Source organism: Pieris napi, chromosome 19, assembly GCF_905475465.1.
Source record: "Pieris napi chromosome 19, ilPieNapi1.2, whole genome shotgun sequence".
NCBI lineage: Eukaryota > Metazoa > Arthropoda > Insecta > Lepidoptera > Pieridae > Pieris > Pieris napi.
Window position 1 is genome coordinate 9,583,597 of NC_062252.1, and position 23,575 is coordinate 9,607,171.

At 33.8% G+C, this 23,575-nt stretch overlaps 1 protein-coding gene across 1 annotated transcript in view; it reads right to left on the reverse strand.

The window, feature by feature from the left end:
- LOC125059442 (Down syndrome cell adhesion molecule homolog) overlaps positions 1 to 23,575 on the reverse strand; it is a 28,754-nt gene that overhangs the window by 2,963 nt on the left and 2,216 nt on the right. The window contains exons 2-4 of the mRNA XM_047663870.1: positions 19,021 to 19,232; positions 15,866 to 16,079; positions 4,438 to 4,615 (exon numbers count right to left, since the gene is read on the reverse strand). Coding sequence (XP_047519826.1) covers positions 4,438 to 4,615; positions 15,866 to 16,079; positions 19,021 to 19,232 — 604 coding nt within the window. The remainder of the gene's footprint in view (positions 1 to 4,437; positions 4,616 to 15,865; positions 16,080 to 19,020; positions 19,233 to 23,575) is intronic.

Below are 23,575 nucleotides of genomic sequence, written 5' to 3' on the forward strand. Positions count from 1 at the left end.
ACATTAATTACTACAAAAAGACATGTATCAGGACGTATTGCTAATAATCGAGCTTTAAGAGGCTTTAAGAGTTTATTTGTAAAGAAAACCAGAATGTGAGTACATAAAAATAAATCAGTAGCGTTACAACCTTTGTAGGTCTGGGCCTCATTTTTGAATCTGTTTCATGATCATTTGTCAATCTAATAGGCAAGTAGGTGATCAAACTGTCCCTGACATACGCTGTCGACTCTAAGGCAAGCCGGTTTGGTCGCGATGTTTTCCTTCACCGTACGAACGAGTGTTAAATGCGCACATAGAAAGAAAATCCATTGGTGTACAGCCGGGGATCGAACCTGTTGTAGGTTCTCTCTGATGAGAATCGCACGCTGAAGCCACTAGACCAACACTGCTGCTGTGAGTACATACGTCTATAACAAACCTAATTGTACCTGCCAGAATAATCGCAAACTCTGTGTATGCTGACGCACAACGCACTTTTACATTTCGTCCTAGACTGAGATTTCTGTGTCTCTGTGTGTAGGTAATCCTTCTGTGTCTGACACGCGATTATTTGGGCCTACCGGTGTCTTCCAGATGCTCTTCCGGTTTCACCAAGGTAGCGAGTTTACGCGTATAGAAAAAAAAAATATGTGCGTGTACTAGGTGTACACACGTAAGAAGTGAAACTTCTTATGACCTTATTTTTCGAAAAATGATCTACTATATGCAACTTTACAGAAATTGGTTAAATAAAGTTAAATTAGATAAAGTTTAACAAAAGGCTTTTATTATCATAGACATAAATACAAATACAAAATTATTTCATTTTAACTTATTACTACTAAGATTATTACAGAATTTCATTGATTGTAATAGAATTAATATACTATATTATATAATATATATTAATAATAATTACTATCATTGTTTTCGTTATTATATATTTTTGTATATATAATAACGAATGGCTTCGAATCTCTTCGGATCAAGCGTGGTAAAATGTGCCGGTCAATTTTTTTCCAACGCCGATAAAGAAGTTTGACTTCAAAAAGCAACATGGCGCGTAACCGAAAAATGTGACGCGTAACGAAAAAATGTTACACAAATTTTTTTTCCAACCCCGATAAAGAAGTTTCACTTCAAAAATAGTGCACGTAATTTGAATGTAAGACGTCAGGACTGGCATACTCGAGCCATAGGTTCAACCATAAAAATCGGCAACTAAATATCGCGCGTCTCGTCATGGTCATCGTTTCGAAAATTGGGAACAAAGCTAACAAACTATTGTAACGTTTTACGATAGACCGTTACGGTTTGGTTTTTAATTAGTTTCCTAGTGTGTCCAATACGCTAAAAACATTTAACCCTTTACGGCAAGTGATGCCAATTAATTAACGGCGTGCTAACAACCCTTATTTGAAATTTGCAAAGATGAATGGGGGTGGTTCTAATTAACTTTAAGATTAATAAACATTGAATATATTTGGTTTAATTAAAGCTAGATATTTTATTTATTTAACCATGAATTTGTTTGCGATTATTTTGAGTATTTACCTTAGAGGGAAAGACTTAAACATGTAGTCTATATTATCTATACTAATATTATAAAGAGGAAACATTTGTGTTTTTGTATGTATGTTAGTGATGTTTTCATACAAAAACTACTGGACTGATTTCAAAACATCTTTCACCATTAGAAAGCTGGGTCATTCTGACTGACATACCCTATTTTACATTTTCAAAAATAATAGGAATCATCATTTTTCTCCATCGCGCCAAAAGAAGTATAACTTCAAAAATTACGAAATAGATACAGAAATTTGGTGCCCACACCTAAAATATTGTAGAGCCACTGGTTTTTACATTTGAGCCATTTATATATTCACTCAAGATGTAACAGCAAGAAGTTGGACTTGGCAGTATTACCAACATATCAACTTAATAGTACAAGTTCAGTACAAACAAGATGTTTGCATAAATATCCTTATCATAAATTAAATATTACCGTCCGTTTTGCACGGTTGGAATAATATTTTAAATTGTAGGAATATGATGGTAAAATAATTTTAGATAGATAGTAGTTTTGGTGTTTAATAGTTACAAATTAACTATTATTGTATTAGTATTAACTAAACAACATTAATCTTAAATATAATTAAAAATCTTAAATCTCTCTTATTTTTTAAATCAATTAATTTTAATCTGTTATGTTTTTTTGACATAATAACCGTCAACTGTGTGTGTGTGTGTGTTATATTCAAATACAGATCCTCTTTTTGCTGAAACTAGCTTAAGGAATATTAATAATTTCATAAGTGACGTTTTAGTCTCTTCTTAAATGGTCTGCCAAAAGGATTTCATGAATACCGTGAGATTATCATTTAGAAAAGGGAACAAAAACGGATGAAATGCATGTAAGCCAAATAATAAACGTTTTTCTCTCAGTAAAACCTAAACGTGTGCAGATATGCGATAATAGAACAGAGAAATCCACTCTGGAATTAAAACCGTAATTCTTCAATCTCTCACGTTTCGCAGTTTCTAAGCGTGAATTTTAAGGAATTTCTAAATTGCTTGACTAGACAGAATTTTACGAAGTCATCGCTTTAAAAGTCCACGTTTAAAACGTCTGCAAGAAGCTTATTTTAACAGAATAAACCGTGCACAGATGTTTACTTAGAACGTCTTTATTGTTTTGGAAATTTCAATTCTATTTTGTCGCCATCTTTAAAATATTTCTTTAGTTTCACTTACTTCGTACTATTTAGTACAAGGCGCACGTAAAGAATACATTGAGTTAGAAATTGTTCATAATGTTATTAAACATTGTTAAATTTTGACCTGCCAGAGCAAAGGACTTTTTCCAACGAGTACTGTCACGCACTGCTCTTCTCCATTGATAGGCAGTTAACCAACTGTCTTTCCATCGTGGACTGTGGTCCTACGTATCAATGGTCTCTGGGATATCAGGTCGAAACCTTTTGGCTCCATTTTCTATGTATTTAAGCAAATTAGAAGATGAAATTAGTTTACATCCAATCGGAAGCTTCACTGTCCTATGCATTCTTGAATCAGTCCTTAAATAACCAAGCTTTGAATTGCACCGTTTATGAGATATATTATGCTATCGTTAGAGATAAATAAAATTAAAAATAAATGATTCTGTAAATGTAAGACACTATAGGCGATGTTATATGATATGATATATCCGATGGCGCTATGATCATCTATTGCACTGTCAAGTAGGTGATGAGTCTTCTCTAAGGTGATGGCATGACATGTGTCGCCGAGCAAGTGTTAGATGCCCACGTAGAAAGCACGTTTGGTGCACAGCCGGGGTTCGAACCGGTACTACTTCTAAGATAAGAGCAATACGCTGAATTCCAATGGCCAACATCGCTTATAATACTGTAGGTATATTGCTCTTAAATTATATAGAAATATTAACATAAAAAACATAACAGTACCTACTTTATCTGTTTCAGCAGCTTTTTAGGATTAATCGATAGTTTTTTTTTTTCAGATTAAAAAACTTAATGCTATTTTCAAAATGCACTAATTATAATGCCATTTTGTAGGTCATAATAATTTGAGATCCCTTTATATCTCTTGTAGCAATCAACTTCTGAACCTTGAAACCATTTCAAAGAACGTATCCATAATTGTTCAAATCGGTCCTTTCGAGAATTTAAGATACACACAGAGATACCACCCAATTGAGCCTCCTTCTCGAGAGTCGATTAAGAAATACAAAGCTAAAACATTCAGTGTCAAAGAGAAAATAAACAACTACATGCTATTACAAGCCATTAATTTAGGAAAGGTTAAATTCAAAGAAAAAATATGAATAATGAATGAGTGAAAACGGTGAAGGAAAATAATTTGCGAATGTTAATTTACGAAAACGTTCTTAACGTTTAGAAGTCTGTTTTAATATTATATCATTTTAATGGAATTGTTTAATAGAAACTTTAATATTCATTGTTTGAATAGCAGTGCTTATCAATAGCTTGTAATGTAATGTAAGAACATTTGTGAGGTTATGTAAGGTTAAATTTGTGTATTAATTTACTTCATAAAGTAGTGTTGGCCTAGTGGCTTCAGTGTGCGACTCTCATCCCTAAGTTCGTAGGTTCGATCCCCGGCTGTGTCTCAATGGACTTTCTTTCTATGTGCGCATTAAACATTCGCTGGAACGGTAAAGGTAAACATCGTGAGGAAACCGGCTTGCCTTAGACCCAAAAAGTTGACGGCGTGCTTCAGGCACAGAAGGCTGATCACCTGATACAGAAATCTGAGGCCCAGACCTAAAAAGGTTGTAGCGCCACTGATTATTATTATTTTTGTGTTGAAAATAAATTGTCATTGAAGTCGATTAAAAGTTAATTGAACTGAAATTCTGTAAATACTTTACTAAAATGTTGAAATTTCTTTAAATTAAAACTATAAACATACCTGACACCACCTCTTTTTGTGTCGTAGTTCAGCAAGCGGCCCCCATGCTTCCAGTTGACTTGCTTAGCGGGCTGAGGTACCTCACTGACAATACACCTGAGTTCTATTATTGAACCTTCTTTGTAAAACTTGTCCTGCAGCGGTTGGCCGCGTTCATCGATTATTTCCACTTTCGGAACTGAAAAGAAATGTACAATGTAAGTGATAAATATTTGTCCATTTATGCCTATTTATTACATAAACAATTCATACATAGGAAGATAAATTTATATTATACTAGCAGACCGGCCAAGCGTTGCTGTGGCTAAGGTTTTAGTTATATTACATAGTAGTAACCTATTCAAGGGAAACGGTAGGAGAACACCAGTCATGGGGACCACCATGCTTTTTTGGTGGTAATGCCATTAAATTGTAGCTTATTTGAAACGTTGGTACTTTCAACACAGCGCCATCTGTTAGAATTGTAACTATGAAATAATAAACTATTCTTTTGCAATAAAATAATATTGCGGGTATACATTGAGATGTAAGCTATCCTATCTTTTAAGTTAGATCAAACTGCACACGGTGTGTAAATTTTATTGATATCGGTTCGGTAGTTTAGGAAGTCCATAGCGGACAAACAATGTGACTTATATATATTAAAATAGATATATATATATATATTTTGATCCTGTAATTTTAATAAAATCTGATATGTCATCTGCCTGGGGTTAGGAAATCTCCAATTATGTCCAATCACAATCGTATAATGCCGCTGGTAATGGTTGAAATTCTTATTGAATGTGAATGCGATAAAAAAAATCAACATCTATTTATATTTGATGCTTATCTAACAATCAAGTTTCATACATCTAAATGTATGTAAACTGAGTCCCCAGAGAGTTCAGACACTATATTGTCTGTCTTTGTTCTGTAGTAAAAGTCTTCTGTGCCACGCAATTCAAAATTATATTTTTATCTGAAAATTTCTCCAAGTGTTGGAAACTAAATCCTTCATATCCATTGATATACAAAAAACCCAAGATGCACGTCACGTCACTCAACGTCAAAAAAACGTCCTCAAAAAATGAGCGCAACATTCTAAATTGTGCGCTCATTTCAAATAGTCTCGCGTCTAATAAGTGGAGTCGATGTTATTTATTTGTGTTTTTTTTATAAATAAATTTATGTACTTTTGAACTTTTTTGTGTGTAGTTTTTGACAAATATATTTACGCTATATAAAGTGTAGGTCAGGAGGTAGCCAATTTAACATTTTTTTTTAATTTAAAGAAAAAACTTTTTAACCGGATTAATGTTATGTATTATTATAAATTTACAACTATTTAACATCCAACACCTTTTGTCTTCAGACACCGTGATCACGCACGCTGTAAAGCACCCGAAACGTCGGATAAATTTAAAATTATGTTAAATAGTTGTAAATAAAAAACCCTCCATCCTACCGACCACGGTCGGTTGTAAAATTTTATTACTTTAAGTACGTATACACTGCGTTCTAATAACAACTTTAAGCAATTCGCGTAAGGTTGATTTTGCAATAATATATGCTTGTAACATATACTGTTATAGACATACTGTTATAGAAAGGGACAGAAATAGTGTTTCGGGACACTTTCGAGCGCTACTTTTATTCGAGACTGTGCATCTTGGGTTTTTTGTATATCAATGTTCATATCCTACTCAAGTCCTATCATCATCACAACTTTAAGATTTTAGAAAATAACTAAATAGATTCATTAATTTAAAAAGGAAACGAACATTAATGGATCAAAGTTCAAAGTAAGTTTGCGGGTTACATTTAGTCTTTGATGAATTAATAAGTAACATTGAGTTAAAACATTATTTACTCTGAGGTCCGATCCAGAGGACGTGAGTTGATTTTTTGTTCTCACACAGTCATTTCGTTTTACCACAGTAAGTATAATTTTGTTCCACGTTGTTAATTGTTTACCCTCAAATATTAATACCCGAAAAACCCTTAAAATTTATTTTTTTGCCAACATGGGATGTGATTACTTAGCTTCAAAAATTTAAGATTGATGTAATAGAAGGTATAAAAACGTTTTTTTTTATTTATGTTTGTTGTAATGTTTCCGTTTCGGTTTTTCTTCTATATATATAAAAATGAAACCCGTTTTCCGTTGTCACGACATAACATGAAAACGGCTTGACCGATTTATCTGATTTTTTTTCTTTCGGAGAAAAATTAAAAAAAATTGAGTAAAAAGTCTAAAAACAACACTTTTCTATATTCCCATACAAAATATTCGTAATAATACTTAAAAGTCAATTTGAACTTTAATACCATAGCATAAAGTTCAAGGGTTAGTGGAGGGGTTCCGGGAAGGTAAATTTTTATTTTTTGACATAATGTATTTGTAGTCTTATCAATTTTCTTTTTTTTATCTTACTAGCTAGACTGGTGTCCCGAATAGCAGAATAAGTATTTTAAACAAATAAAGAATCGACTGTTAGGCGGTACGATGTTCGCCAGGCCAGCTAGTAGTTTATAAATATACCAAATTCTCAGAGACTTACGTGAGTCTTAGCTAAAACATGATTCTGAATCTCACATTTACAGCGGTTAGAATCGCTGATTTAGGATTACCAAAATCGCTTACTTAGGAAAATTAAGACAAATTAAAAAAAAACACCTCATTTATGATCTTTCACTGCCCTAAGCTTCCATATATCAGGTTATCTGTAAATTTTCTAGCTGTTTCGCGATCTTTAGATATTCAATTATTTATTTACGATATCTATTGGAAGAGTCTTCGAGTAATCGAAGAGTCAAAACTAAGCGCTAAGTAGGTCGATCAAATACTATTACAAGAAGTCGAAGTAAGAAGTAGACATGGGGAGAAATTGGCGGTGTCATTCAAAAAAAGGCAAAAAGGCAAAAATCATTCCGGAACTGTTACAATAATTATTTTATGATTATATAATCTATTAAAAATTAATAGATCTTCCAACTAGAGTCTTTAAAAATTGACTTGGTGTATTACTTTTGGAAAAAAATTGATAATGATATGTACGATACAAATAATATAAGAACTGACCAATTCACATGACTAAAATGTGAATTGAAAACTTAAAATTTGCGCGCCATTGTACCACCTTACAAATTTTTGCACCATATTCTTGCAATAAATTATTATTATATTTCGCTGTTATTATTTTTGTTTATCACCGTACAGCGTTGCAGACATATACATATAGTTTAAAAAAAAAACATTGCGATAAACATATAGAGTATCTTGTGACGCTGTGAGGCCTTCTCGTAAATGTGGATACTTTTATTTCATGTTTGTTAACTAGCGTAGTGTCAATGTTGGGTTAGCTTCAGCATGCGACTCTCTAAAACTAACTTATGTTTACAATTTCAACTCTCACGTGAATATGAGATTAGTAAGGATTTTAATGTTGATTTTGTTAATGTTTAAATGTTACGAGCAATATTGGCCTAGCTTAAGGACCTATCTGGTCGCCAAATTCCAAAAAAGTACATTGTTTCTTTCCATGTTTCGTCATCGTTGCTTGAAGTAGGGCAAATGGAAAAAAATATGGTGGAGTTGAGTAGTTTATGTATCCATTTTGAAAGATCGTTACACAAATAACGCTCGATAGAAAAAAAATCCAAACATAGCCAATTTTTGACACTTTTAATTTATTTTATGACGAAAATGTATATAGAACATGATTTTGAAATTTACACGATATATTTTATCGCAAGCCAAGTAATCCATTTTAGAAAAAAAATTGATAAAATTACATTAATTTAATGTTTTACATAACTAATTCTTATTACGGGCCGGCGCACCTCAGTGCACCAGCTCTCCACAGCGCACCGCGAGACACTGACACAGCAATTTGTGCTGGGATAGGGCCTTAAAGGTGCAACTTTCATTCCTGTGATCGTATGTTTACTTATGTACCAATGGACTTTCTGTCTATGCTTTTTAATTAATAATCGCAGGTACGGCAAAAGCAAAGAAACCAGCATACCTAAGACCCAAATCGACGTGTATCAAATACAGAAGGCACAAAATGTGAGACCAGGGTTGTAGCGCAACTTGTAATTAGTCTTGTTTTAATTTTTATACCTTTACTTGCCATAAGCATCAGCCCTTAAAATAAATAAAACCTTTTTACAAATTTCAAAAACTTTAAATGATCATTAACAACATACATATAATAACAAAAAAAAAACACACGTGTCTATAAAAATCGTATATAATTTACACAATACATAGTTGATATTTTAATATTTGCAGATCAACGAATATTTTTATTTTGTTATAATTTAATAACACGTTGTACATAACTAAAAAGAAATCAGTGGCGCTACAACCTCTTTGGGTCTTGGCCTCAGATTTCTATATCTGTTTCAAGATCATTTTTAAATCTAATAGGCAAGTAGGTGATCAGTCTCCAGGGCCTCGACTCACGACACACGCCGTCGACTTTTTGGGTCTAAGATATGTCGGTTTCCTCACAATGTTTTCCTTCACCGTTCGTGCAAATGTTAAATGCGCACATAAAAAGAAAGTCCACAGCCGGGGATCGCACCTACGACCTCAGGTATGAGAGTTGCACGCCGAAGCCACTAGGCCAACACTGCTCTGCACATGTACACAACTAACCTACATTAAATTTAAATTTTCGTACTTAGTGAATGTAGGTAATTGTTTGAGATATAAAGTATAATTGAACCGAATCATTTGATAATAAGAATCTTCATTTTTACACGTTTTATATTAGCTCCACCTGTATGTATGTATGTATGTATGTATGTATGTATGTATGTATGTATGTATGTATGTATGTATGTATGTATGTAACCGACTCCTTCGGACTAGATTTTGACCCACTTTTAACGGACAGATTTAATTCAAACTTTGCGCACCTGTCAAAGATCGATGACAATGCAATAATCAGAAAAAAAATAAAAAAAATTTAACTAAAAAATAAATAATAGTTTAAAAAAACTAAAAAACGCGTGGGTTGCTCGATAGACGAAAAATATAGCACAGGGCGCCCCACGCTTTTTCACAATAATACCAGTATTTTTTGTTCATTACCATTTTCAGCCTAAATTAGGAATTATTTTTCACTTTTTAGTTTGATGTGCTTTAAAAGCGCGTTTTTTTAGTTTTTTAAACTATTATTTATTATTATGTGAAACTAGTAACTGTTAAAATAAATTTCATTCGGATTCACTTGACTTAACTGTTGTAGTTAACTGTAATATCAAGACCTAGAAGTGAGTTTATCCTGAGCTTAACTGAGAGGCATAAACGTGTAATTGAAGACGACATAAGGGAGGATTAAGGACAACCACAGAGCACATAAAACAGTTGTTTCCTGTTTCTTAATTTAACTTGTGGTTACCCGGAAATGGACGCTTAGTGGCTAAGCGAAGCGTAATCAATTGAGATTTATTTATTGATTAAAGTTCACCACATCTATAGTATATGTTACAAGCTATCTATTCTAAAACACATGACAATTATGGTGAACATATATGTTACAAAAAATCGGTTGTCTGTAAAGTCGGTTTACTGACGATAGTTGAACGTGACAACGTCATAAAAAAATATTGATGGGATGGTTGCATTTCTCAAAAAAAAAAAAAATTGTTTGATAGGTATTTTGTATGGATATAGAGAAGGAGGTAAATGGAAATCACAATTGAATTGATCAAGTTACATTTATTTGTACGCATAAATACAATTATGTCAATTTTAAATGGAACGCCTCAGAGCGAGGTAACGTCTCAGAGCGAGGTGACGCCTCAGAGCGAGGTTACGCCGCATGAGTCATGTTTTTTCGTGCATGCAGCCGGCTCCATCGAATTATAAGACGTTGTCACGTCAAAAATTAAAATATAACAAAATTTACTTGTAATTTTTTGCTTAATAATACGGATTAGGTATCAGCCTTGCGATTCTGTAACTCACTTTTCGAACTCGCACAGCGGTTTTCGCAGCGGCGGTCTCGCTCAAATCAGTCGTGAAGCAGTCACTTTACGGTTTGGCATTCTGATAAACAATAAACTAAGAGCTCCCTCCTTATCGAAAAGTGAGTTACAGAATCGCAAGGTAGGGATGAAAGTTGCTGGCCAACATTAAAATTATTTTATTAATATTATGAATATGAATTCACGTGAAAATTGTAAGCATTTTTTATATCAATAATAAAACCGACATTCAAATTATTTTATTTCATATCCACGTGAAAATTGTAAGCATTATATTATATGGGAATAAAAAATTATGCAAATATGAATGAGAGAACCGTTCATCACAAATATAAATTGACTTTTACAAGTAAAACGTCTGAAAATATTATGAACATTTTTATCCCATCTAATACATAAAATTCTAGTGTCACAATGTTCATTATACTCCTCCGAAACGGCTCTACCGATTCTTATGAAATTTTTATACATATTCAGTAAGTTTTAGAATCGGCTTCTCAATCCAAAATTGATTTTTTTATTTTTTAGACAGTTATTTTGTTTTTATTTTTTATGATACAGCATACAAAAATACATCCAATCCTGTGTTTAAATTAACCCCTATTTTTTATTTGTTAAATTAAAACTTATGACATGAACTTAGAGGTTTATATACAGAACAATTCACAGAAAAACCTAAAAAGTTTTCATTCCGGAAAACCAAACAGTCTCTGGGTAGCATAGCAAAATGTTTCTTGTACTATGTAGGTATGCACTAAAAAGTACGTTTAAGTTAGTTTTTAGATATAAAAAAAGTTCATAAATATATAAATTATACCATTATAAAAGATTTTCATATAACGAAGAGTGTATAAAAAAATTGATTGCGATCGATCAATATTAGTGTAGTTTGTTTCTCAGAACAAAGAAAAATTATTAATTTGTTATTATTTGTTTCTTTGGTTTTTATTTTTTATGTATGTTTTCTTTAAATGTCAAATACTCCACATATATTATTTCCAATCAATATTTATTCTGTGGGCTGCTGGTCCCGAGTAATCCGGGCCAGTTCGAACACGGTTAAGTTAAGTCCGACGACCGTTTTTATCCAAATTGTTATTTGCTCAGGTGTTGATAGTATCAAATTGTTTTCCACGATAATATTTTCGTTCCTACCCTCATTTTCTGTTAATTATTCATAGCCATTACGTATATTTACGGAGCTGGATTCGTTTTTATTTATATTGAAATTTTTCGAATCTTTTTTGAATGCTCTTAAAACCTTATAGATACTTAAATAGTATTAAACGATAACTATAAAAAGGATTCCCCTACCCAATAGACAACTTAATTTTCAATTTTGGGGTTGCTAAACGAAAATCAATGTTTATTGCGTCCCTACTTGGCATTCCTGAGGCTTAACGGCTCATACAGGGTGTCTGGGCAGTAAAAGGCTCGTGTAGGCTGTTAGAACGCATTTACGATCCTCACATACCATACTGCATATAATTGCTTCTCATAATGATAAGGCAGCGTTCACGTTCGATCTTGGGGTTTCATTTACGACTGTTTAATCTACGTTAAGATATCTCACATCACAAAGTGTTTCGGTAGTAAGTAAGTAGTGTATTTAAAGAACACACCAGAGTTGATATCGACTAAAAGATAAAGGGTTTTTGCAGAAATGACTCACGGTGTCCTCAATTTCGCCGGATTGTTTGTCTTGAGATTTTAATTTGGATAATATTGGATCCCAGGTGTTTGGTAATTTAAGGATTTTTTTGAAGTTATACTTCTTAAGGCGCGTTATAAAAAATTGATAAGAGTGAAATTTTACGATGCGCGCGCACCGTGACACAAAATTAACAGAATGAAGTTGCCCACGGAAGATGCTACGGCATTGGACATAATTTAAAAACAACATTCGAATAATAATAGAATTTATGTTACACTGATTAACAATAAACTACAAGGAGGGACCTTATCAGAATGCCAAATCATAAAATGACTGCTTCACGCAGACCGCCGCTGCGAAAACCGCTGTGTGAGTTCGAAAAGTGAGTTACAGAATCGCAAGGCTGCTGTGATACTTTTTGACATTCAACACCTTTTGTCTTCAGTCACCGTGACCACGCACGCTGTTAAGCACGCGAAACGTCGTGTAATGTAAAATAATTATAAGTTAATATACATAGCTTCTATACGTTAAAAAAGTGTTTTCTTTGAATGTGTAAAAGTTATGTTAATAAAAGACAATACTAAGTAGTGTATTCACTACATAGTATAAAACAAAGTCGCTTTCTCTGCCCCTATGTATGCCTTAATCTTTAAAACTACGCAACGGATTTTGATGCGGTTTTTTAATAGATAGAGTGATTGACGAGGAAGGTTTACATGTATAATAACATCCATTAAATATAGATGGAGAAATACTGTTATTTTTGAGGTTTCTAATGTGATGTCGTAAATCGTAAATAATTAAATTTTTCCGCTTACATTGCGAACCCTATGAGATTTATCAAAATAATGTACTTAGTATTGTACACATTGAAAAGGTCTATAGAAAACTCCGGGATGGTGTATGTCTATCTCTCATGGATATCCCACATTAACATTTTTTTGTCATTTACGACAAATAATGGCTAATTTTCGAAGCGATTTTAACCAATAGGTACAGATTTAATATAGATCTATATGGCCCTTTACAGCATATGATTGAAATGAATATTTTCGAAGATATTACAAATTTAAAAATTGCGGGACGCAGCGCGTCGGAGGCCGCGGTTTTCCCTATACTCTATAGCACTTTGAATTTAGTATCAGCATTGCATCCGTGCGAAGACGGGGCGGGTCGCTAGTAAACTATATATTGTTTGTCGCCTAACTAAGCGTAATACTAACTAACTGAGCGTAACATCCTTTTCTCGAAGCATTTCAGGCCATCAACTCCCCTTAAAGTAACCCCCCCTCCCCATAAATTATAGTTTACGTGGCTAGTAAATAAACGTATTAACGATTTACGATATAATTTACGAAACGCATTGTTGCAGTCTCGCTGACCACGACTGGCTGAAAGCATTCAAAATGTCGAGCAAACAATGTAAATTTAGGTTTATATCTGTAAACAAAGTTACTTGATTGTGTCGCCTCAAATGGAAGCGAAATAACAATTTCGTTTTTTAGTAGTTCGTAAAACTACAAAAATATAATTTAAATTAGTCATATCCATATATATAAAATTCTCAGTCTAATCAGTGGCGCTACAACCTCTTTAGGTCTTGGCCTCAGATTTCTGAATCATGACCAGTTTTCAATCTAATAGGCAAGTAGGTGCTCAGCCTCATGTGCTTGACACACGCCGTCGACTTTTTGGGTCTTAGACATGTCGAATTAAAAAAATTATTAAAATTAAATTAAGAAATTACAAAAATATAATTTAAATTAGTCATATCCATATATATAAAATTCTCAGTCTAATCAGTGGCGCTACAACCTCTTTAGGTCTTGGCCTCAGATTTCTGAATCATGACCAGTTTTCAATCTAATAGGCAAGTAGGTGCTCAGCCTCATGTGCTTGACACACGCCGTCGACTTTTTGGGTCTTAGACATGTCGGTTTCCTCAAATGTTAAATGCGCACATAGAAAGTTCATTGGTGCACAGCCGGGGATCGAACCTACGACCTCAGGTATGAGAGTCGCAGATAGTTATTTTTATTGACCTAAAAAAATTTTTACTCGAAATAATATACATGGAAAAACGTTTGCCGGGTCGGCTAGTAGTATATATTTAATAGAAAGAAAGTTTCTTGTAAAGTTATAAAAGTGACAAACTAACTTAAACTAATTCTTTATTACAATTAAAAGATTAAAGTACTGTAAAGAACACTTTGAACAGACAAAAGACAACATTATGAACTGATCCTTCACAAAGTAAGTACTTCTAGCGTGTGACATCTTTATTTAATAAAATTATATGACGTGCTAAGTACGGTTATTATTTTAATTAGGCATACTCGGGCATAATGACCGTACCCATTTGCGTTAAAGTAAGTTAATTTTACTCTAACGTAATTCTCATTTCTCTATGGCATTGTTTTAATGTGTCTTATCTTTTATTTACAGAGCAGCGTTGGTTTAGTGGCTTCAGCGTGCGACTCTCATCCCTGAGGTCGTAGATTCGATCCCTGGCTGTGCACCAATGGAATTTCTTTCTATGTGCGCATCTAACATTCGCTCGGACGGTAAAACATCGTGAGGAAACCGACATGTCTTCGATCAAAAAATTCGACGGCGTGTGTCAGGCACAGGAGGCTGATAACCTACTTGCCTATTAGATTGAAAAATGGTCATGAAACAGATTCAGAAATATGAGGCCTTGACCCAAAAGAGGTTGTAGCGCCACAGATTTATCTTTTATATTTTTTTTTTGCAATATAAAAATGTCTTTAATTAAAGTCATGATTACAATCAGGTAAATAGTATTTACAATTTTATTTACCTACAAAGTAATAATAAAAATAATTAAAAAGAAACTTAAAACTAGTTTAAAAGTTTGACCCCTGTCTTTTATCTTTTGTATATTAGATCTCAAAATTCCAAAATCATTTATTTATGTAGGTTGTACAAAATGTACACTTATGAACGACAAAAAATAAATTCTAATTTTACATTTACTGCCAGTTCCCAAATCAAGGGCGTAGAACGGAAGAGAAGAACTGGCAATAATCTACTGGCGTTATGACTTTTATCCACAGAAGGTCGGCAGCGGACTTGCGACTTGATTTAAGATAGGTAAGATGGGCCAGGAGGCTTACCTGCCCATTACTTTCTATGATTTTTATAAGCGACTGATACAAAAGTTGAGAATTAAACACACATATACATACCTTTAATAGGAAAATCCCGACCTTCACTTAGTTACTTTATTTATCTCAACGTAAACATTTTTGAACAATCTATGCCAGGATATTTTAATAATTCAAAGATGAAAATACTAAACACCGTTTAACTTAATATTCTCTTTTCTTTACAGCGTAAGCAAAAATAGGCGAAAGGGGATTTTGATCAGATTAGAACAAATAAGTTTTTATAAGGAGCTTAGATAAAATCCTAAGCCTAGTCGATAGAAACAGGGACCAGCGAGAAAGTTCAGTCCTAGCATAGAAGAGAAGGGAGATGATGCTGTTAGTATAGCAGTACCAAGTCTGACCATTTAATTTCCACAACTGAGCGTTTTAAGGCAGTTTTTGCCGCGCATCACAACTATGTGGAACCAGCTGCCCACTAAATTGTTTCCAAACCAATTTGACATAGGGTCCCTCAATAAAAGAGTGTACCAATTCCTAAAAGGCCGGCAACACAGTTGCGAGTCTTCTGGGACTGTGTGTGTTTACATAAAAAACTGCTAAAAGATTGAAATTATTTTAATATATGATACTGGCATAAATAAAATATTTCTCTTACCAACAACACTCAAATGCACTCTTCTAACAAGTGGTGGATGTGTTGAAATCTGGCATTCATAGTATCCTTCGTCCCTTTCACTCACGTACTGAATGAGCAGGCGCCAGTCATTAGGATGTTCAAATGCAAGGGAGTAGCGTGAGTCGGCTGAATATGTGTGTCTTCCAACGGACAGGAGATGTAGTTCTTCGCCTTTCCTTCGGACCCAGGAAATCTGAAAAAAATTTACTCTTAAGAACTTGCAGTATTATATATTTTATCCCCCCGCTATATTGATTGAATATAAATGTGCGTTTGTATTATTATTAAACAACATAAAATAGCAAATGTGGAAAAATATATAATAAAAATAGCCTATTTTCAAGTACTATGATAATGAAGTTTGTATTAAGTTAATGGTATTAATATATTTAACTAGCGGACCCGACAGACGGATATTAAACAAAGTATGAAAGTACCGACTGCAGCACCATCTGCCCGGCTGATTTGTGCATATAAACCATCCAGGGCGCTACCCAAACGCACACAAAATTCATTCAAATCGGGTAAGCCGTTTAAGAGGAGTTCAGTGAGATACACACGTACAATACAATTATACATATAAGGATTAGAACATGACCTTGGATGGAGTGAAGGCATCAACAAAATTCTTCCATTTGTAATGTGATGCATTCTAAAATTTATTAATCTTCATTCTAAGAGAATAGTTAGCATAGGAGAGGATTGACACGTTTGACACATGATCCCGTCTTTACGTCTTTTAATTGCATGCAAATAATTAATTACAATTAAATAATCAAAGACTGGAAAAGGAGTCATTATAGTCAATAAAGTTCAGTTTACATTTGAAAAATTAAATAAACAAATATTTATTATTATTCTCTTACATTAAGTGTAACATAAATAATTCTATTATTATTCGAATGTTGTTTTTAAATTATGTCCAATGCCGTAGCATCTTCCGTGGGCAACTTCATTCTGTTAATTTTGTGTCACAATTTTATATAACCATTTTTAAAGTTATTTTTCTTAAATGTTCATTTTACGGGACACATACCAAAATATTTTACACAATAAATATCTTTAGAGCTGTGCTGTTCAATGGTCCAGAACTTGGCTGAACTCCAACATTGTACGTAATTATTCTACTATGATGTTTACATGACTCAACCGTGATAATTTATTCTAAATTATGAATGCACGAGCCATTTTGGAAAGGTAGGAAACTAATATATATAACATAAATTATATACACGGTCATTTTCTCACGATTGAGAAAAATAATTTTTTTTGGAGTTATAATTCTTTTGGCTCGTTAGGGAAAAATTATGAGACTAAATTTTTACGATGCGCGCACACCGTCACAAAAATCCGCCATCCTGAATATCTGTTCAAACGTCGGTAAAACAGTCTGGGCTGCTAGTTGGCGCTTGCTCTGTTTTATCGACAAGTTGCATTGTCTGTCATCAAACCAAAATAATGATTTCTATGCGAGAAAACCCGTTACAATGTGAAAAAACATAGTGTTTATTGTAAAATATTATGATTAGTACATATTATATAGTTTCGATTGGAAGTTACAATTAAAATGGACAAGAAAAATGCCATTCGAAGAGGGAAACGTTCCTCTAAAGTGCTCGAAGAAAATTATTGCGCCAAAGAAGTATAACTTCTAACGCATGTATATAATTACACACACGTTTTTTTTTTTTGTATTTATATCAAGATTTAAGACTAACAATGTTACTAATATAATTGATTTAATCATCGGTAAAATGGTTTATTCATATGTTGAATAATTGAAGACAACATTGAACTCCAACACCAAATCTGTATACCAAATTGCTTGTCAAATTTAGAACCTCCAATTATAATCCCTCAATCACAGGTTTCTAACCTGTCTGTGTCAAGGTGGAATGTTACATTGGGTGAGTTATGTATATGTAATCCAACCATAAGTAGGATTAACAGCAATACCCAGAATAAGACACAGAGAATACATCTACGCATTTCTAGAATCCTGATGGAATATGGAGGCCCAAATACTCTAGAATTTAGATGACTTATTATATTAGGTCATATGTAATGAAATTAGCGTTTTGTATGGGAGGAACATAAAGTAGATTTTATGATATATACTAGTGGACCCCACAGACGTTGTCCTGCATGATATTTCAAGCTATGTATTAGGATATTAAAGTATGAGAGTACCGACTGCAGCGCCACCTGCCGGGCTGATTTGTGAATCTAAACCATTCCCAGATCCCCTTGAACACACACAAAAAATTTCATCAAAATCGGTCCAGTCGTTTGAGAGAAGTTCAGTGACATACACACTCGCAGAAGAATTATATATATAAAGACTAGCTGTTCCCTGCCACGCTTCGCTGTGGCATATTGTGGTTGAGAAATGAGAAATAAAACATTTCATATAAGTTTAATTTTGCAATACTTGTGGAAAAAAATTGGATAAAAACAATCCATGATGCGGATTATATATCATGTTAAAATTTCAGCTCAATCGGTGCAGAAATTTTTGAGTTTTTCAAGCGTACACAAACCAACATAATATTTTATATAGATATTTCACTTATCAAAGTATGTACCATTGCTATCTATGCACTTTTACCATCTTATAGGTACATAGTTCCTTGATCAATTGGTTTCGACTGTTGAATGTTTTACCTAGCAATAAGTTACAGGCTCACCTACCGTTAAATGTAACACCCATTTTTCTGTGGCGTGTACGTTGCCGGACTTTTAAGAGGTATATTCTTGTCTTGAAGGCAATGTTGTCAATCAATTTAAATCAGCCGACTATGTTGTTATTTAAAAAAATCAGTGGCGCTACAACCTCTTTAGGTCTTGGCCTCAGATTTCTGTTTCATGGTCATTTTTAAATCTAATAGGCAAGTAGGTGATCAGCCTCCAGTGCCTGACACACGCCGTCGACTTTTTGGGTCTAAGACATGTCGGTTTCCTCACGATGTTTTCCTTCACCGTTCGAGCAAATGTTAAATGCGCACCTAGAAAGAAATTCCATTGATGCACAGCCGGGGATCGAACCTACGACCTCAGGTATGAGAGTCGCACGCTGAAGCCAATACTGCTATTATTATTTAACATGGTTAAATATAACTTAAATTGATACTTACAGTTTTTTCACCAAGATCGTGAACTCTGCAGTGCAAGTGGACGCGGCTACCGAGCTGGGCGGTAACATTGTTTGTTGAAGCATCATCTTCGAAGAAGGGCAGGGGCTCTGATGTGGTAGTGGATATGTCTTCCTCTGGATACTCGTATGATTCCGTGAAGACCTCGTGCCAAAATGGACCGGTTATAATCTTATTGTCACCGGGTTTGAAGTCTGCGAAAAAACATTGGAATATGTTTTAGTTTACAGTTAATCTAAGTACGATGTTTATCTTTCGCTTTATTCAAACTTAGTTAATTGAATTTACATTTAAATTTAGGTTGTATAAATTTTATAATTCATGAATGAGTTTCTTATGATCATCCTTCTGGGCCGGACACTTCGTTAATATTGGGGTCTAAAACATGCCGCTACGTGACCGTGTATTCCTATATGTCACCATAAAATTGTAAACACCGTTAGATTGTAATCTATCTCGCGAGATTGTGAACTGTCGAAAGGTTGTGAACCTCAACGCACTGCTTACAATTTAACGTAGTATTATTCGGTAGATTGTAATCTATCGAAGTGAAACCGTCGAATTGTGAAACGGATCGCACCTCGCGCGCTGATTGGTTGAACGGAATATGCCCCGCGCCACCATATTTGTTTGTTAATTCGTTTGTTTTCGAATGTAAATTGTAAATAAAAAAAACTTGTTCGTGTACAGCAGAGGTACGAACTAATAACTTCAATAATCGTACGTTTAACCACTTAATGTAGAATATAGAGTATTTAATATAGGAGAAGTCCTAACGCATGATGAACCCGTCAATTTTATTACATAACTAGCTGACCGGGCAAACGTCGTTTTGCCATTGTTATCATTTATAATAACCCTTTTATTGATGTTGATCGTAGAAGGGTGAAAATTGAGGATTGTACGTATTTTTTTATGTTGTATCATAAAAAAAAGAAATTAAAAATTTTGTCTAAAAAATTAAATTAAAAATTTAGGGGTGGACTACCCCTAACATTTAGGGGGATGAAAAATAGATGTTGGCCGATTCTCATAGATACCGGATAAGCACAAAAAATTTCATCAAAATCGGTCAAGCCATTTCGGAGGAGTATGGCAACGAAAACTGTGACACGAGAATTTTATATATTAGATAATGACGCGAGCTCCAAGGGCGGATCGGCAAATGTACCGATCTCTAGTTCCAGAGGCCAAGGGTTAATTATTTGGGTCGCCAGCGAAGAACATAACGTCATGATCGTAGAACAATGTCGGATTCTTTTATATTATAATAATAATAATTAATTAAATATATATTTTTTTTTACAAAAAAAACATAATATGATTGCATAATAAGTTACATTAGAATACCGCTGTGGTTTATTAATATTATGGCTACATTTAGTGTTAGTGTTTTAAATTTCAAATTAATCAGTCGGTAAAGTGACGGATTTGATAGAAACATGTGATTTTTCTAGATAACTGTGTAATTTAATGGTATTATTTTTATTTTGTTTTAAAATAAAACCCTTTTGTTTGCGTGTAACCCAATTTTCATAATAACAGAATATGAATTAAAATAGTTATGATAAAAACTAACATGATTATATTATTTTCAAATGGATGCCCTGTAAAGTTTATTATTAGTCAGATCCGTCACTATTCTACGACTATGACGATAATAATAAAATTTACCAATAATTAATGTTGAAGAGAAGTGTAATGAATTCTTTAAAGAAAAGTTAGGCGTATAATTATAAACTTGGACAGCAAAGCCGGAATTACGTACGCAAACTAATTAATGTTTTGAATTTTTAAAGCAGTGGTCGACTTTTGAAAACTAATAAAGTTGTAGAAAAGAGAAAAATATAGTTAAGGATTTCACAAGCAAACATTAAAATCCCAAGAATTTGTTGTTTAATTAGTTTTATCCGGAAATCGGTAAATGGAAAGTTTACTATTTATAATTATTGATTTTACTAAACTTTCAGAAAGTTGTTGTTCGAAGTTCCGTATCCCCGAATGGATAATAGGACCAATAATTATTTTGCCAAGAAACATGAAAAATGAAAATGTTTATTTGTATCTCAATTTTACATTAAATACATGAGTTGAGACAGCCCCCGTAAGTAGTCAGAGACACTTGTGTTGGGGTTGGCTCGCTACTTCCCTTATTTATACAATATTGAGACAGTTGTTCGAAAAGAAAACAAAACAAAACAAAACCCAGCTAAGAAGCAAAGCCGATAAAAAATTAAATAAAATGAAATGTAATTCTCATAGTTTCTCTAACGATTCTATGAACTTATGCATGCGTGGTTGTGTGTGTATGTGCGCATATGTGTGTGTGTGTGTGTGTGAGTGTATACTTGTTGTTAAGTATATAATTATGTATGTGTGTGTCAAACTAGCGAACTCGTACTAAAACGTGCTCAGTTTCCTCATAAGTTAAAGTTTTTAGCCAATCCGTTATAACTTCCTTACATTGATACAAAACATATAATACAGGAAAATGGACACAAATAATATTTCAATCACAATTGTTATATTTGTTTAACGATTTCTATGAACTACTCCGCAAAGACTCGAGCTTCCTTTGAGATACCAAAGCTCCAAACAATGATCCCTAAGTACAATAACAATGTCAGACCTTAGTGGCTTCTGAATACAATAAGAACTTTATACGAATTGCGGAGTTTCAAACTGAAATTTTAACAAATGATACTCTCAAGAAAATCGAGGGAAAGACAATGAACTGATATTGAAGTGAAAAGAGCATTTTAGAATTTCCTCACATTTAGGACGGCTATAGTCGCGATGTTGAAACGTATTATGCCTCATATTTATGTATTTTTTTCTTAATAGGCAAGTGATCAGCCACCTGTGTCCCACACACGCTGTTAATTTTTACGTCTATGTGATTCCTTCGCTGGACCTCAAGGTTGAGAAGCGTTCAAGCGTCTACGCCAGGTACTTACTGATCACTTACTAGCACGCTTTAAAATAGATTAGTCGATAAAATATTTGATTGTTAATGTTTATTCCCTTTTTAGTCTCTTAAAGAACTAAGTAGTTATTATATATGCAGGCAATAAATAATCACACATCATCTTTCGTAGATAACCAAATATTAGTTATATTATTATATATAACTAATAATAAACAGTTTAATTAATTACAAAAATTACAAATTAAATGAGAGTTTTTTTTTATAGAACGGGGCAAACGGGCAGGAGGCTCACCTGATGTTATGTGATACCTCCGCTCATGGACAATTCCAGAAGAATCGCGAGTGCGTTGACGGCTTTTTCAAGGATTGGTAAGCTCTTGATGGAAAAGAGCATTTTTCTCAGTCATTATTATTTCTATTACTTTGTGTTCTACAGTACCTACCTTTTGGGTAACTTGTTTTATAAATCCCTTGATAATACTTTTTGTAGAAAACGTACTAAAATCGTCCGTTTATAATCATCTTAAGATTATTTAAATTACCCTGTCTTGTAAATACTTTAATGTTTTAATATTTGAAGATTTCAGTTCATATCAGGCATGGCAATTTTCAACTGTTATTGCTTCTTTTGTATTGTTACAAATAAAGTAATAAGTTTTAATGAAACGGTTATGACAGAAGTTATGTAAAAGTATTAAACTTGTTTATTACAATTTGTTTATGTGTTTAGCTGTAAAACTCTTGTTAACTGTATTCTCTTATAAGGGAGCATGATAAAGATAAAGAAACATTATGGTTATATCAGATTCAGTAGCTAAAGCACGGCAACATTTTAATAGACTCAAGTAACAATAGATGAGATTACATACGATATGTACGGTTCCTGGGTCCGGTGCTTTAAATAATAGAGGATTTTAGTTTTACTCACCCGCGTATAGCAATAGAATATAAGCGAAATAATGAAATATTAAATGCTATGAAACGAATGAATGCAAATTAACAGTTGAAGAGAGTGCCTTCGTCTGGCTGTACTCTCAGGCGGCGTCCTAATTGGGAGCGATCGTACGATGGCGCGATGCGTTTTTCATCTCACGATCAAAGTGGTCGTGCGATGACCTAACAGGTGTCCTAATAGATCGCGCGATGTCCATCGTGTGATGCCGTCGTTCGATGGCTGGCGCTCGCCACTTAAACGATGGCTCTTTACAGTCGCGTCGTCGTCGACGCGTCGCGTAGTAACCGATTAGGACACTCAAAAGAGATCTGTTGCTTTGATTACATGATTTCACGATCAAACGCATCGTACGATCGTTATTAAAGCATTTCATGTGCTCGCACGATTACTTGCGAGGTTCAAATAGGACACTCTGATGAAATCTGTATGTTTGAACTCATCGCACGACGAGACCGCATCGTGTCATCGTGCGATCTTCGCCAATTAGGACAACGCCTTGGGGCGTAACTCAGACGATTTAGGAAACCTCCACGCTTATAAAACTAAGAAAGCCTGAGTGAGCAAAATGTACAGCCTTGACTCCTACTAGCTGACCCGGCTAACATTGTTTTACAATAATAATAATAATAATAATAATCTTTATTGACATATTT